The sequence below is a fragment of the Cervus canadensis genome, chromosome 11, assembly GCF_019320065.1.
Source record: "Cervus canadensis isolate Bull #8, Minnesota chromosome 11, ASM1932006v1, whole genome shotgun sequence".
NCBI lineage: Eukaryota > Metazoa > Chordata > Mammalia > Artiodactyla > Cervidae > Cervus > Cervus canadensis.
The window spans coordinates 72,412,929-72,429,140 of record NC_057396.1 but is presented as its reverse complement, the minus strand read 5'-3'; the positions used below and the strand labels follow the sequence as shown (position 1 = coordinate 72,429,140).

At 36.7% G+C, this 16,212-nt stretch overlaps 1 protein-coding gene across 1 annotated transcript; it reads right to left on the bottom strand.

Annotated features, from left to right (window-relative positions):
- Positions 1 to 14,272: 14,272 nt before the first annotated feature.
- LOC122450472 (olfactory receptor 4A15-like) lies at positions 14,273 to 15,190 on the bottom strand. The gene has a single exon (XM_043482850.1). It carries the CDS (start codon positions 15,188 to 15,190, stop codon positions 14,273 to 14,275), a length of 918 nt encoding a protein of 305 aa, XP_043338785.1.
- Positions 15,191 to 16,212: the final 1,022 nt, after the last annotated feature.

The following is a 16,212-nucleotide window of genomic DNA, read 5'->3' as shown; positions in this document are numbered from 1 at the left end:
TTAATTAGAGACATTTGTGGGAAAAGGATACGTCATTAAATAAATGAGGTGTCACTATTAGCTTTCCATCTGGAAGCTAATTGTTGTACATATAGCTAATATCTATTAAAAATTTAAAAATTGATTAAAAGTTTAATAAAAATGTAAAGCAAGATTTACTTTATATTTACTATCCATTTCATAAAGGAGGTACACTTCTTCATTCTAGGGTTGAAAGAATATTCTTAACCAATCCTTGAAATCTCAAATAGGTTTTTTGACAATTTCATGTTTTTTAAGGATTTAGGAAATGATACCAAAACAGCAATAGATGAAATGTTTGAAGAAAGACTTACATATCGGATGATACAGAGAGTTATCATCTAATGAAGAAAAGATAAACATAAAAGTATGCAATGTGGAATAACATATCAACAAAAAAATTAACATAAGACTGCTTCTAAATGGACAACAAACATGACAGGATGCCTAAACCCACCTGTGAACAAAAAAATAGGACTTTAAGTCACTGTTTACTAATTACAGCATTTGTTCGAATTCTTGAGGGTCACTCAGTCAAGGTCTATAGATGTTACCTCATCTTTTAATTAACACACAATGTTAGAGAACATATAAATTAAAACTATCATCAGAGTTATATATCTCTACCCATGGAACTATCCCCAGATCATTACCTTTGAAATTAATTTCTAGGGATATTTTATCTTCAAGTGGGTAACTTTATTCCAAATCATTAGTAATGAAATTATTCAAAAGAAGTTTTACAGAATAGAATCAATCTATTGAATCAACATATTTAATAATCATAAAGGAGTTCTAACATGACTTCTTATGAAAATCACAAAGGAAAACTCTAAAAGACTGACTTCTAACCCCATCCTGGGCTTCCCTGAAGGCTCAGTGGGCAAAGAATCAGCCTTCTATGCAGGATACACAGGAGATGCGGGTTCAGTCTCCAGGTCAGGAAGATCCCTCGGAGGAGGAAATGGCAACCCACTCCAGTATTCTTGCCTAGAAAATCCCATGGGCAGAGGAGCCTGGTGGGCTACAATCCGAAGGGTCCCAAAGAGCTGGACATGACTGAGCAACTAAGAAAGCTATTAGCCTCCAACTAATAAAAATAAATGAAAAAAGAAAAGAAAGCTCACCTCACCAACATACTCTTACAAAACTGAAAGCCTCGTTCAGAATTTTGTTTCTAAATATGCTTCTAAAATATTTGTTTCTAAATATGCTTCTAAAATATTTGTTTCTAAAATATGCTACCTGTCTATGAAGAAAGCTCTTCAATCCATGTTCTGGGCCCTGGTTCCTTCTTGCTTGTCCTTCGTGCACTGATGCTGTCTCTGGTAATGCAGAGAGTGAGATTCATGCAGCCTCACAGCACCTTGAGCTGCTTCCTGTGGCCAATGCTTTACATGATTGCAGAAAATCAAAATCATCTTAGTTATTTTTAAAAAATTACTTTTCAAATTACTGAGATTTTCAAAATGAATATGAACGTCTGTTTCCTAAGGAACTCTGAATTTTGATTGTGAACAGAAACTCAGAATGTTCACTGTTGGCTGGATTTGTCCTGATAATAAACAGATATTAAATCAGTGTTGTAATCAGACAGAGAAAAAACTTCAAACTGTGTGTAAATTGTTTATAATAAAATATTTTGTTTGCACTTGTAGCAGTCAAAGTGAAACAGTGAAATAGCTGTTGCAGCATTTTGATTCTTAATCACTTACTGTCCCGTCTTCACACAGTGTTGTTGAACTTTAGAGTTCCTGAAGGACGAATAATTTCATATACACACTTTATTATGTTCTGAGTCCACCATTTCAGTTCCAGAAGAAGCCGGGCTTGTGATTACTGTTGTAGACAAATGCTCCGCAGGTCCTGGCAAAGAGCCGTAAGCACTTTGTCTACATTTAAGCGCAGCTCATACAACTGAGTCATTCGATCCCTGCGTCTCCGAGTATGATTCTGTCTAATTAAATTCACTGGGACCTTAGTCATAATTCTGAGGGCAGATCTCCAGAGATGGTACAAGAATAATCACCGTGTGGAACAAGACTTATAAAATTCTGCCCTTTGGGAAAAAATCATGAAAAGCAAATTTAGGTCATATCACCAAAAGAGAAAATCAAGTCTGGACAGAAATGAAATATGTGAAAACTTTCTTGTGAAATTATGTTCTTCAAAACAAGCAAATCTTTTTAAGTTTAAGCTTTATCTTTGAAGATGATATCTGAACCAGTTTCCAATCATGAATGTTAATTTCAGAACAAGTCATTTAAACCTTATTTCAAATGCAGTTAAATGCACATAATTTCATATACACAATTGATAGAAACTGTTTTATCAGTTTTAGTACCATACTAGGAAAAGAAAAAAGTATTTGTGGGACTGTTCCATTCATCTCAAAGTGCTCATCAGGCATCCACCAAAGTAAGAAATACCTAAGGCCATGACACAATTTGCAATATATTTAATTTCTAAGAACTTAAATCATAAAGTACATAAGTACTTTAAACAGAAATTTATAACAAAAATGTAATATTTTCCAATTATTTAGCCTAAAATCACTCATGACTATTTTCAAAAATATATTTTCAACAGAAACATTATGATATACATGTATATAAAAACTATATGAGAAATATTTATAAAAAGATATATATATATACATAAAAGACTGTGTAATACATTGCAATGTGTATAAATTAACTGGATGCAGCTAACTGTGTGATTATAGAGACTTTTCTATATTTAAATGCAAATATTAGAAAACAATACATACTTTAAAGAATGAACTAAGCTTCTGTCTCAAAATGTTAAAAAAGAAAATTTAAAATAAACATAAAGAACATTGTAGTGTGGGAAGTGTTGAGAAGACATACATCATTAAAAGAGTAATTTATATAAAGTAAAAAATACCAGGAATTGATCCTTTTGAACATTGAATAAATTATAATTTCTAGCCAAATGGACTAACAAAAAATAAGAGAAAAACCAAATTATCAGAATCAAGATTGAAAAGAGGGCCATCATTGCAGATTCCACAAATTTTAAAAAGACAACAAAATGATATGATAAAAGAATGTATGGCAGTTAACTTGCCAAGAAAAGAAACAGACCATTGCTTTGAAAAAACACAATGGTCTAAACACACATCGAGAAATAGTTTAAAACTGGGATAATCTAAGTGCAAATAAATTGAATATTTAGAGTCCTAACATTCTCCTGCAAGATAGTTCATTCCCATATAGCTTTAATCAATTAATTTTACATGAAAATTAATCAAGAAATAACTTGTTACACACCACTTTCATAGAAGTAATGAAACAATGTACTTCCTAATGTATTTTATGTACCCAGCATAACCCTTATACCAGCATGACTCAAGGGCATCAAGTGGAAATATTTAGATTAATAGCTCACATTAGCAAAGACACAAAATTTTGAACAAAATACTTGTTTTGATTCCTTTGGGTGTTTTCTTTGGGGATTTTTTTTTTTTTAAATATATTCCTGATACAAGTCTTGAAGCTGGTCCTGGGATATGCTCAGTCTAGAACTAGTCATGTTCCACAGCTAATGAAAATTTTTCTAAATATTAAACCAAAAGCACTGCCCCCCACCCCTGTAAATATGAGGTTTCCAGCTAATGAGAGTAGGCTGTCTTCCTGGCCTGGTTTGAGAACCAAGCACTTTTCTCTCTAATTCATCTGGGTAAATCTTTCCCCAGACCCAGTTATTTTCTTCAAATGCACACACAGATCAGTTCTTTGATGAATACTTGAGATGGATCCTCTTAGCTTTGCATAATTTTCTCTCTCTCTCTCTTTCTCACACTCATCCTCTCCAGGACTATAGATGTGTTTTCTGCATTAGTGTCCTTGAGTGTGACTTTCAGATTCTCAACTCGGAGGCAAGGTCAGGATCTTTGGAGATATCCCTCTCTGCCACACCATGGAAATTTTTCTCATTGTTATTGTTGTTCAGTGTCTCAGTATGTCCAACTCTTTGTGACCCCATGGACTGCAGCAGCCAGGATTCCTCGTCCTTCACCATCTCCCAGAGCTTGCTCAAACCCATGTCCATCGATGATGGTGATGCCATCCAACCATCTCATCTTCTGTTGCTTCCTTCTCCTCCTGCCCTCAATCTTTCCCAGCATCAAGGTCCTTTACAATGAATCGGCTCTTCACATCAGGTGGCTAAAGTATTGGACTTTCAGCTTCAACATCAGTCCTTCCAATGAATATTCAGGGTTGATTTCCTTTAGGATGGACTGGTGTGAGCTCCTTGCTGTCTAAGGGACTCTCAAAAGTCTTCTCCAACACCATAGATTGAAAATATCTAATCTTTGGTGCTTAGCTTTCTTCATGGTCCAACTTACATTTGTACATGACTACTGGACAAACCATAGCTTTGACTCTACAGATCTTTGTCAGCAAATTTATGTCTCTGCTTTTTAATATGCTGTCTAGATTTGTCATAGTTTTCTTCCAAGGAGCAAGTGTCTTTTAATTTCATGGCTGTGGTCACCATCTGCAATGATGGTCACCATCTGGAACCCAAGAAAATAAAGTCTGTCACAGTTTCCATTTTTTCCCCCATCTATTTGCCATGTAGATGCTAAGTAACACCAAAAATAGAATTATCAGCATCTGAGAATCCTGGGTAAGTCCCATTAGAATGAATTCAGTCGCATTCATTCTGTCTTCTTTCATTTCAATGCTGATGATGAATTCAGAAGTGGGGACTTTACCTAAAAATAGTTTCCTGACAGATTAGAGGAGAACGGCAGGAGTAATGAACTATGCCACTTGACACTGCTGCCGATCACAGAGCTGCAGTGTCTGTCTATTGTCTTTTCCCCTCACTATCGACTCTGTTCTCCCTTCACCTTCCACTAACTCCTCAACTGATTTTAGTGGCTTAGCTAAAGGTATAGCCTAGAATTTTACCCCTGCAATGTCTAATCACATCTTCAATCTACCCAAAATGCATTTTGAGTCCTTACTGTCACAATATGAGTTGCAAGAGGTAGCCACGTGTTAACAGGTCACCTGAAATGCAAAAATATTCTGCCCTGTCTCCACTGTGGTTTAGTCCTTGCCGTATGTATCTGATGATCAAGGTCAATTACTTCTGCCAAAGTCATATGAAGAGCCTTTTCTCTGAGTTGTTACAGATAGCAATCCTTCTAGGTGCCAGGTAAATCAGATGGAAGATAAATCAGACAAGAAAACAAGAAAAGGACTCCTTTATGCCATAATTGATCCAATATATCAACTAACTGTGAAGCTTAGTTTTTTTGAAGTTTGCAGTTATATTAGCCAATCAACAAATATCCTTAAATTTCAAAAGCATTTCAGTTAACCTTTCTGTCACTTACATCCAAAAGTATACTACAGAAAAATGCTATGAGCCTGGGTGAATTTATAAGTCCTATTACTCATTTACATTATAACTATCTTTGAACCAGTACAACATGATTTTAATTGTAACATTATAATTTGTGTTGTCACTAGAACGACTCATTACTCTTTCAAAATTGAATTGCCAGGACTTCCTTGGTGGCCCAGTGGTTAACATTCCGCTTTCCAAAGCAGTAGACACAGGTTCAACACTTGATTGAGGAACTGAGATCTCACATGCCACAGGGCAACTCAGCCCACATGACACAACTAAGACCAGATGCAGTCAGAAATATAGATTTTTTTTTTAATTTAGTTGCTATTTGCATAATGTTATGCTTTCAGATGAACTTTGGAAACATAGGAATGTCAGCCATCATTTACTTTTATGTAGAAAAGACTACACTATTTTTTTTATCATTTTCCCCCCTAGGGATATATATGAGTATACTGTCAAAAATTTTTTAAAGAATTTTAGGTAGGACCATAATCAAAATAACTTAGTTCAAAGTAACTTAGTTAAAGGCCAAAGATTCCTACATAGGTTGTAGGTAAATTACAAAAGATCATTTATTGCTTAAGATGGATTTATCTTGAGATAGACATTTAATTCTGCTTTGGACTTCACTTAGCCTGAGATCTGAAGTAACACTGAAAACACTGTTAAGCTATTGGAGAGAGTTTTGTGGGAAGTAGGAAAAAATAGCTTTATTTGCTTTGCTGGGCAAAGGCGGGCAGAGCAGCCTTCAAAACTGTGTGTGTCTACTTGGAGAGGATAGTGAGAAGTTTTATAGCAATGGTTCAAAAAACTGTGATCAGCTAGTGGACATCATTCTGATTGGTTGGTGATGAGGTAAGTGGGAGTCAACACCACCAACTTTCTGGTTCCAACTGGTCTACGGTCAAGTGCATGTAGGCAGTATACCATTGTAAACTTCTCCCACCTGGTGGGGGGTTTCAGTATCTGCAGAACAGCTCAAAGATGTTGTGTGTATCACTTGATGGGGAATTAGGATCTTCCCCAAGACTGACTATCATTTCCTTGACTGTTTGCTTTTCCCTTGTCTCACACCCTCTTCCTTACCTAATTAACAACTACTTGAATCTTCCATTTGGAATTCAGGGAAGGTCAAGGATGTTGAATGAAATCAGTTTTTTGTAATCAAAGAAATGAGGAACACATAAAGATTTTTATGCCCCGGAGCCCCACATGGCTTTGCTCAGTATCAATTCCCCCTTTTCTCTGATATTCATCAATCTTGAGGAGAAAAAGTGCTGGACAAAAATGGAATAATCATTTTGGATAGAGACATTAGTCAAACTTAGGATAGGAACTCGGTTTTATGGGAAATGGCTTTTAATTTCCCGTTAGGTTAACCTTCCCTAAGTCTTTCAGGAAATGGGGGGACAAATGCTCTGGCTACTTCCCCCTGAAATGGGGCACAGTTCTGCCTCAACTCATGTAATGAATATCAGGTTGAAATATTCCTGACTTCCAAGTTGAGTTTGGTGTGATTAAGAACTCAATCACTTGGGGATTTAGGAGAATAAGTCTATCTGGACCTGACACTCAAGGGAGACTTGCAGCCAGGTAACCAGTTATTTAACTTTATCTAAGTAGGTTTTAACTTCTGATGTGGTATGTGTATATATATACATACATACATACATACATACACATATATATATATATATATATATATATATATATAAAACAGGAGTTATTGGCCACTACATATGTCTCCTCTTTTTTGTTAATATCTGATCTAAAACAATTTTGGTGTAGAAGATCTTAATAGTTACAAGAGGGTACCTTGAAATCATAAGGTTGTAGCTACCAGTGACAAGTGCCATCCCCTAATCTGACACAGCTCAGAAAATTTAAGTTCTTAGAAACACAGGAATGTGTCTGAAATCCATAATAGCCATCTAATTTCACCTTGGAAATCTGAACTACAGTTATCCAATTTTGACCTTCAAATTTATTTCCTCCCAAATGGCCAAAGCAGATGTTACCGTTAATGATTTCAGTGCTTTTCTAGACACGAGAAGATGTAAGATTTGTGGCTCATAAAGTCTCCTGAAAGGAGACTATCTATCTGAAGGCCTATTCTTTCAGCTTTTCTCAGAGCACAGAGTGCCTCATTCCAAATCTCTTCCCTGAACTCCTTTCAGGGAGTTTTGAGGGTCAGTGGCTGTGGTGACCATTGACTTAATCCTTGCAGAAGCTGACAGCAAGTGCCAGTTTCCAGTTGGCAAGTCACCTTCAGGATCTTAAATTCAGATATAGTATTGGGGATATTTTATGACTATTTCAACCTGTGGTGCTAGAAATGTTCATTCAAAGATCTGCTGAAAATTTCACTGACAGGCCACTCAGTGTGCTATTATTGGACTAGGGCTTTTAACAGTAGCCCAGAGTCTCCAATTTTTGAAGCAAACAGGCAGAGGGAAAAGGAAAACATCTCAAGTCTACTCACAGAGGCATACTTTACCAAATTTGTTGCAAATAATAACCAACAATATAAAGAGGAAGGATCTCCCAATATCTGGAAAGCACAGATTAAAATCAACACCATTCTAGACAAAATGCATAACAATTATTAGCATATTCACTAGTTCACTTAGTAACTATATCTTGTCAGTAACTATATATTGTGTGTGTTCACATATAGACACATGCAAGCAATTGAATAGATACCTAAATAACATTGAATATGTAGTTACAAGTTGTCATAGAGATTCACATGAGATTGGATACAGACCTGAGAGTGTGGTGGGATACATACTTGTGTACTGTTGGACATAGGCCTAGGAATGTTTGGATAATCCCAAAAAAGGCAATGCCACAGAGTGTTCAAATTGCTGTACAATTGCACTCATCCCACACACTAGCAAAGTAATTCTCAAAATTCTCCAAGCCAGGCTTCAACAGTATGTGAACCACAAGCTTCCCAATATTCAAGCTGGATTTAGAAAAGGGAGAGGAACCAGAGATCAAACAGCCAACATCCGTTGGATTATTGAAAAAGCTAGTGAGTTCCAGAGAGACATCTACTTCTGCTTTATGGACTACACCAAAGTATTTGACTGTGTGGATCACAACAAACTGTGGAAAATACTTCAAGAGATGGAAATACCATACCACCTTATTCTGCCTCCTGAGAAATATGTTTGCAGGTCAAGAAGCAATAGTTAGAACCAGACATGGAACAACAGGCTGGTTCCAAATCTGAAAAGGAGTACATCAAGGCTGTATATTATCATCCTGCTTATTTAACTAATGTTCAGAGTACATCATATGAAATGCCGGGCTGGATGAAGCACAGGCTGGAATCAAGATTGCTGGGAGAAATATCAATAACCTCAGATACTCAGATGACACCACCCTTATGGCAGAATGCAAAGAACTAAAGAGCTTCTTGATGAAAGAGAAGAGTGAAAAACTTGGCTTAAAGCTCAACATTCAGAAAACTAAGATCATGGCATCTGGTCCCATCACTTCATGGGAAATAGATGGGGAAACAATGGAAATAGTGACAGACTTTATTTTGGGGAACTTTGAAGTCACTGCAGATGGTGACTGCAGCCATGAAATTAAAAGACTCTAGCCCCTTGGAAGAAAAGCTATGACCAACCTAGACAGCATATAAAAAAGCAGAAACATTACTTTGCCAACAAAGGTCCGTCTAGTCTAAGCTACAGTTTTTCCAGTGGTCATGTATGGATGTAGGGTTGGACTCTAAAGAAAACTGAGTGCCAAAGAATTGATGCTTTTGAACTGTGGTGTTGGAGAAGACTCTTGAGAGTCCCTTGGACTGCAAGGAGATCCAACCAGTCAGTCCTCAAGGACTTCAGACCTGAATATTCATTGGAAGGACTGATGCTGAAGCTGAAACTCCGATACTTTGGCCACCTGATGTGAAAAACTGACTCATCGGAAAAGACCCTGATGCTGGGAAAGATTGAAGGCAGGAGGAGAAGGGGATGACAGAGGATGAGATGGTTGGATGGCATCACTGACTCAAGGGACATGAGTCTGAGTAAACTCCAGGAGTTGTTGATGGACAGGGAAGCCTGGCATGCTGCAATTCATGGGGATTACAAAGAGTCGGACATGACTGAGTGACTGACCTGAACTGACTGATGTGCCTGTGACCTTTAAAAATGAGCTATAATTTACACCAGAAAAAGACACTGAGTCTTCTCTGAGCTGTTCATTGAAAATGTGTCAGTAAATCAAATGCAAATAAGAGAGTCATCCTTTTCTATAAGAAAATGAAAAGACAAGATTTGTATACACTCTATGGAGATACTTACAAATTTTTGTTGAGACATCAGTGAATACGATATGTGTCTTATTCTGGATGAGAAAATATATTATTAAAACATGTAATTTTCATCAAAGCAAATATATAGTGTCACGGCAAGCTATATATACTTTTATGGGAAGTTTGCAAACTTTTCAAAATGAGCCTGATGTTTAGAGCTGGAGGAGAAGGTAGCAAAGGAGGAGAGTGATGAGGAGGAGCAAGTTCCTCAGAATTCAGCCTTCTAAATGGTGTCATAACCTCACATAGTAAAAAGAAAATTGTCAAATAAACTGAAATTAATGATTATGTTGATAGATTATTTTACCTGTTTGGGAAAAATAGGCTTAAATATTTACCTATCACAAATAAAAGTAAATTCTAGGTTGTTAATGAATAATTGAATTTTTCAATTCTTTTATTGAGGGGTAATTGATTTACAATGCTTTATTTTTTGCTACATGGCAAAGTGACTCCATTATACTTATACATATACACACACATATTCTTTTTCATATATTTTATATGGTGTTTTATCACTTTATCACAGGACATTGACTATTGTTCCCTGTGCCATACGGTAGGACCTTGTTGCCTATACAATGCAAACATAATCATCTCCATCTGCTAATCCTAAACTCAGTCCATCCCTCTCCCCAGATAACCCCTTGGCGACCACAAGTCAGCTCTCTGTGTCTTTAGTCTGTGTCTATTCTGTGGAAAAATTTATTTGTGTTATATTTTAGATTCCACGTATGAATGATATTGTATGCTATTTGTCTTTCTTTCTCTGACTTACTTTGGAATGATACTTTCTCAGTCCATCCATGTTTCTTCAAATGGCATTATACCATCAGTTGTTTTTTTTAAAAAAAGAGGTTAAAACTTTAAAATAATTGCTAGGAAATGAAACTTTTCAAAAGTAATGTGGTAGAAGAAATAAAAAGGAAAAATATGAAAATAAGAGCTATATATAAAACACTTAAAATTTAACATAAACAATAGAATAAATGTTTGTAAGAGATTTCAAGGAATAGTATTATTTGTAAGTATATTTGATGTAAAAAGAGTTAATCATAACCTTTTAGTAAAGATTCTCACTCCAATAGACCAATAATTCTGATAATTGACAAAATCTATAGAGTGGATTCTATGCCCCATATACCGGAGGAATAGAAAATATAAAGACAGAACAATGTCCCTGACTTCAGGAAGCTTATAAACTAAGGAACATAGAGAGTTAGCAAATATTTTTATCTTATTACTTGAAATAATACACAAGTTTGAAAATTAATGAAACATATGTCTTGGTATACATGGCCTGCTTTTATGGAACATCATAGACTAGAAGATTAAGCAATATTATTTTTCAGTGGTTTGGTGGCTAGGAAATCCAAGATTAAGGTGCTGACAGATTCCAAATCTGGTGAAGTCCTGTCCCTAGGTCACATACAGCCTTTTTTCTTTTTTTTTTTTCCTGTGTCCTCATATGCCAAAGAGTTAAGTAAACTCTCTGATGTTTCTTTATAAGGGTATCAATCCCACTCATCAGGGTGAAGCTTTTATGACCTACTCATTACCCAGAGGGCCCCCCTCCCAATACCATCACATTAGAAAGGATTTGACTTATGATTTTGGAGAGGGAAATAAACTTTCAGTCTATAGCAACATCCCAAAGTGGAGAAATAAATTACATAAGTTCTAATAAACCCAAAGGCTTGTTATTATTTGGTGATTAGTATTTTATTTGAGAAGACCTTGAGATAATAAAGGGCTTCCCTGATGGCTCAGATGGTAAAGAATCTGTGTGTAATTCAGGAGACACGGGTTTGATCCCGGGGTCAGGAAGTTCCCCTGGAGAAGGAAATGGCACCCCACTCCAGTATTCTTGCCTGGAGAATCCCATGGACAGAGGAGCCTGGTGGGCTACAGTCCACGGGGTCGCACAGAGTCGGACACAACTGAGTGACTAGCACTTTCACTGAGATATGAGAAATCTTCAGGTAATAGGCATAAAAATCAGGATATGAGGCTTCTCACCCAGCGTGCTGCTGCTGCCGCTGCTAAGTCACTTCATTCGTGTCCAACCCTGTGCGACCCCACAGACGGCAGCCCACCAGGCTCCGCCGTCCCTGGGATTCTCCAGGCAAGAACACCGGAGTGGGTTGCCATTGCCTTCTCCATTGCATGAAAGGGAAAAGTGAAAGTGAAGGCGCTCAGTCGGGTCCTACTCTTAGCGACCCCATGGACCGCAGCCCACCAGGCTCCTCCATCCACGGGATTCTCCAGGCAAGAGCACTGGAGTGGGGTGCGGTCGCCTTCTCTGCTCACACCGTGTGATTTACTAGTAAAAAGCACTCATCACCCCAGAGGCTTAGCCCCTCATGAAACCAGAGTAAACAAGAGAGGCAAAATAATCATCTTCTTTGACCACATGCACTGACCATATTAGAGGCAGATAATATTTTGTTTCAAGCCTAATTCAGAGGAGGATTTTATGAATGCAGTTTCTGTCAAATAAAACAATATATTCTGGCATCTTTATTACCTAGCAATCTCTATTATATTAATAAGAGAGATAATAATGGTATATATTGTCAGAATCTTTCTTAACAATGATATAACCCCAAATATTTAGGTGTCAAGTTCCAAACTGAATATTTAAAGTGCACGGATGATAGATTGTGCTAAATTTACACATGAGAGAGACCAGTGTGCCTGGGTCTCTACAGAAGGTTATGTAAGCAGAAAAGGTGACCAGGACACTGAACATGCAGCAGGGGTTTTACCGGGTCCACCTCTATGAAAACGTAACCCCAAACAAAGCTGCAAAAACGAGGCACTAATGTGATTACCCAGTTGGAATACTGAGTAAGGTTTGTTTATTTTTCTGTATAAAACTTTAGTCTTTCAGATTATTTTTACAAACATAACTGCCGGGGTCCAGCCTCGGCAGGATCCAGGGGATACCCTCAGGATGAACCGCGTTGGCGAGAGAGAGAGAGAGAGAGAGAGAGAGGGAGAGAGAGAATGACCAGACGGGGGTGTTTGCAGGGTCTGGCAATGCTTTATTTTTTACCGTGGCTTTTATACCCTAAATTAGTACATTTCTAAGGGGAAGATAGTTTAACATTACATCAGCTTGTCCTGCACGAAACCAGGGTGTTTTCTGCATACTTCTTTGTTTATGAGGGTCTTGTACATTATCTTCTGGCCTTGGGGCCTATTGACATTTTATGACCTAGGTGAATGCAAAGCTGTTTCCCATAATCTATTCTTTAATGAACACAAAGGTCAGTCCTTTTGCAGAAGTTATCAGTTAAATTTATCTAAAAGGTTTACCACACAAAGACTCTGCAGCTCCAGTGAGGCAGCCCCTGTTTAGCATTCCTGGTTAAAATTAACAATTTTAAACTCTTATTTTTCTAAATCTTTAACTATAACCACTTTTAGAATAATATTTTTATGTTCTCTAATAGGGCTTCCTCACCCCCGAAGGGCTCTGTGCCTATTAGGGCCTTTATGTAGGTTCTTTATGCTGTTTTATGATTAGGGTATTATAAGCAATCATGCATATTAGCACCAAGGGCATAGACGCACAAACTAAAATACCAGCAAAGGAGTTTAAATTAAAACCCTCCTTTCACCCTGGATAATCTCATAAAATACCAGTGCCCAGGAAACTTATTGGTTAAAGTTCTAAATTGATTCTTATTTGGAAAGAGATCGGGGAAGGCCTTCTGCCTGTGTCACAGAAATTAGGGAGTAGTCTATTGAAGCAAGCACCAGAAAGACAGATACCATCTTTAAGGTGAGCGCCGGGGGCAGCTTTTCGGAATCCCTGAAAACCTGATCCGCCTTGCCCATCAGGCTTTCTCCCTCATGACCTTGTCATGGGTGGGATCTCGTGTGCCGGCTCCCGGCACACAACCTCCTCAATAATATTATGACTGAAACATTCTTCTTCAACATTAACGTGCTAAACAATAGAAATAAAATAATGTGCATAAAGAATCTCATAGAGAAATAAGAAATCGACTTCAAATGTTAATATGGAATGTCTTTGTGTATGAAGGCATAAACCGTTTTTAATCACATTTTTTAAATTATTTTTCCAGAAATCTGTAATGAGCTCTATTCTGAAGAAGATTACATTTTTGAAGAGAAAACATGAGAAAACCTTTCCCTAATTACATAAATTTGCAGTATTAGCTGCAGTATAACTCATCATATAGAACATAAATCTACTGCTTCAATAGAGATATTTTATACCCCCAAACTGTATACATTTTCCTCCAAAATTGCAGAAATCATAAAAAACGTGTTTCAAACTAAATATATAGTTTGCATTAGGAAAATATGAAATGTTTATAAGCTTATTTTGATCATTGGAAGTATTCAAATGATAAACCTTTTTCATCATACCCAAGTTATTTAAACTGAGGAGACACTTATTACAGTTTAAAAAAAAATCACACATGACTTTCCTTGCTCATTGAAAGAGCAATTGTTTGTTGAAAATAAGTAATATATTTTGCAGCTGCTTCATTGCTTTTTTCTGATCCATAGCTTTTTCATGGCATTTTGCATCTCTCCATTTCTCAGAGTATAGATTAGAGGGTTCAGCATAGGGGTGACAATGGTGTAAAACACAGCGAAGTGTTTATCAATGGGTAAGGTAACAGGAGGTCTCAAATACGTAAAAATACAGGGCACGAAGAAGAGGACCACCACTGTAATGTGGGAGCCACAGGTGGATAAAGCTTTATGCTTCCCTTCCTGACTAAGAGTCTTCAAGGAGCACAGAATGACCCCATAGGAGATGAGTATGAGTGTAAAAATGGTAATACAGATCGCCCCATCATTGGCAACTACTGTGAGGGCAGTAATGTGGGTGTCAGTGCAGGCAAGTTTTAACAAAGGATACGTATCACACCCAAAGTGGTCAATGACATTAGGGCCACAGAACAGAAGGTTGTAAAAGAAAATAATATGAAGTAGAGCATGTAAAAACCCACCAACCCAAGCCAATAGCAGCATCAGAACACACACTCTGTGATTCATGATTGTCAAATAATGCAAGGGTTTGCAGATGGCCAGGTAGCGGTCATAGGCCATGAAAACCAGGAGGAAGACCTCAGCACCACTAAATAGATGCTCTGTAAAAAGCTGGGTCATGCAAGCTTGAAATGAAATGGTTTTCTTCTCATAGAGTAAGTCTATAATTGTCTTTGGGGTGATTGAAGTAGAATAAAAGGCATCCATAAATGATAAGTAGCCAAGAAAGAAGTACATAGGGGCATCTAATGTTGGGCTGAGTACCACAGTCAAGACAATGAGCAGGTTGCCCACCATGGTCACAATGTAAATGAGCAAGAACATGACAAATAAAATTTCCTGCCCCTCAACACTCTGAGTGAGCCCCAAGAGGACAAACTCAGTTACATTTTTCCTTTGTTCCATAGGTTCTTCTGTATGTCTTATTCTAGAGTTCAGGACAGCATTATCTATAAATACAATTATTAAAAGTGACTTCCTAAAATCTTAAAATAATTTGTTTTTTATTCAACAAACAGTCCTTGTGGTTCATTATGTTTGGGTACTTTCAGATATAATACAAGGCTGAATAAATCATCTTCCTTGACCACAAACTAATAGGTAGGCAAGTAAATAAAAAATAAAAAAGTGTGAGAAAAGAACACTAAATGAGTGAAGCCCTGCAACTAATTTTCTATCTAGAATCTTTAAATTGTACATATAGCTAATATCTCAGACAAAAATAAAAGCTGATTAAAATTTTAAAAAGAAGTAAAGCAAGATTTAATGTCCATTTCATGAAAGAGGTGACTTTCCTCCTTCTAGGGTTGGAAGAAACTTCTTAACCAATCAATGAATCTCAAACAAATATATCTAAAAATTTCAAATATTTAAAGAACTTAGGAAAGTATAACAAAACACCAATGGACAAAATAGTCTGAATATACACATGTTAGATGATATGCACAGAGTTATTATCGAAAGTAAAGATCTGTAAGCAATTAACTAACAAAAGATAAAAATATGAAATAAATTAAAATGTCAACAAACAGAGGAAAAATGCCTCTGAGTGACCAACAAACATATGATCAGATGCTGAAGCTCGTCTGTGAATAGAAAAGTAGGACTTGAAGTCACAGCTTGCTTAGTACAGTATTTGCTTGAGTTCTTGGAAGTCAATCAGTCAAGATATATGGATGCTACCTCATCATTTAATTTTAACAGATTAGCATGCTGTATTTAGAGAACATAAAAATTGAAAGTAGGGTCAGAGTTATAAAAACCTGAAATGAAAATACTGCCATATCATTAACCTTGAAATTAATTTCTAAGAGTACTTTGTGGAAGGTAAATTTTTTTCAGATCATTAGAATATGAAATTATCCAAAAGGTGTATCACCAAATAGAATCAATTTTTACATATTTAATAATCATGAAGAAATCCTAAC

Excerpts from the sequence above, each read along its gene's own strand:
- LOC122450472 (XM_043482850.1), bottom strand. The coding sequence starts at position 15,190 with ATGGAACAAAGGAAAAATGTAACTGAGTTTGTCCTCTTGGGGCTCACT.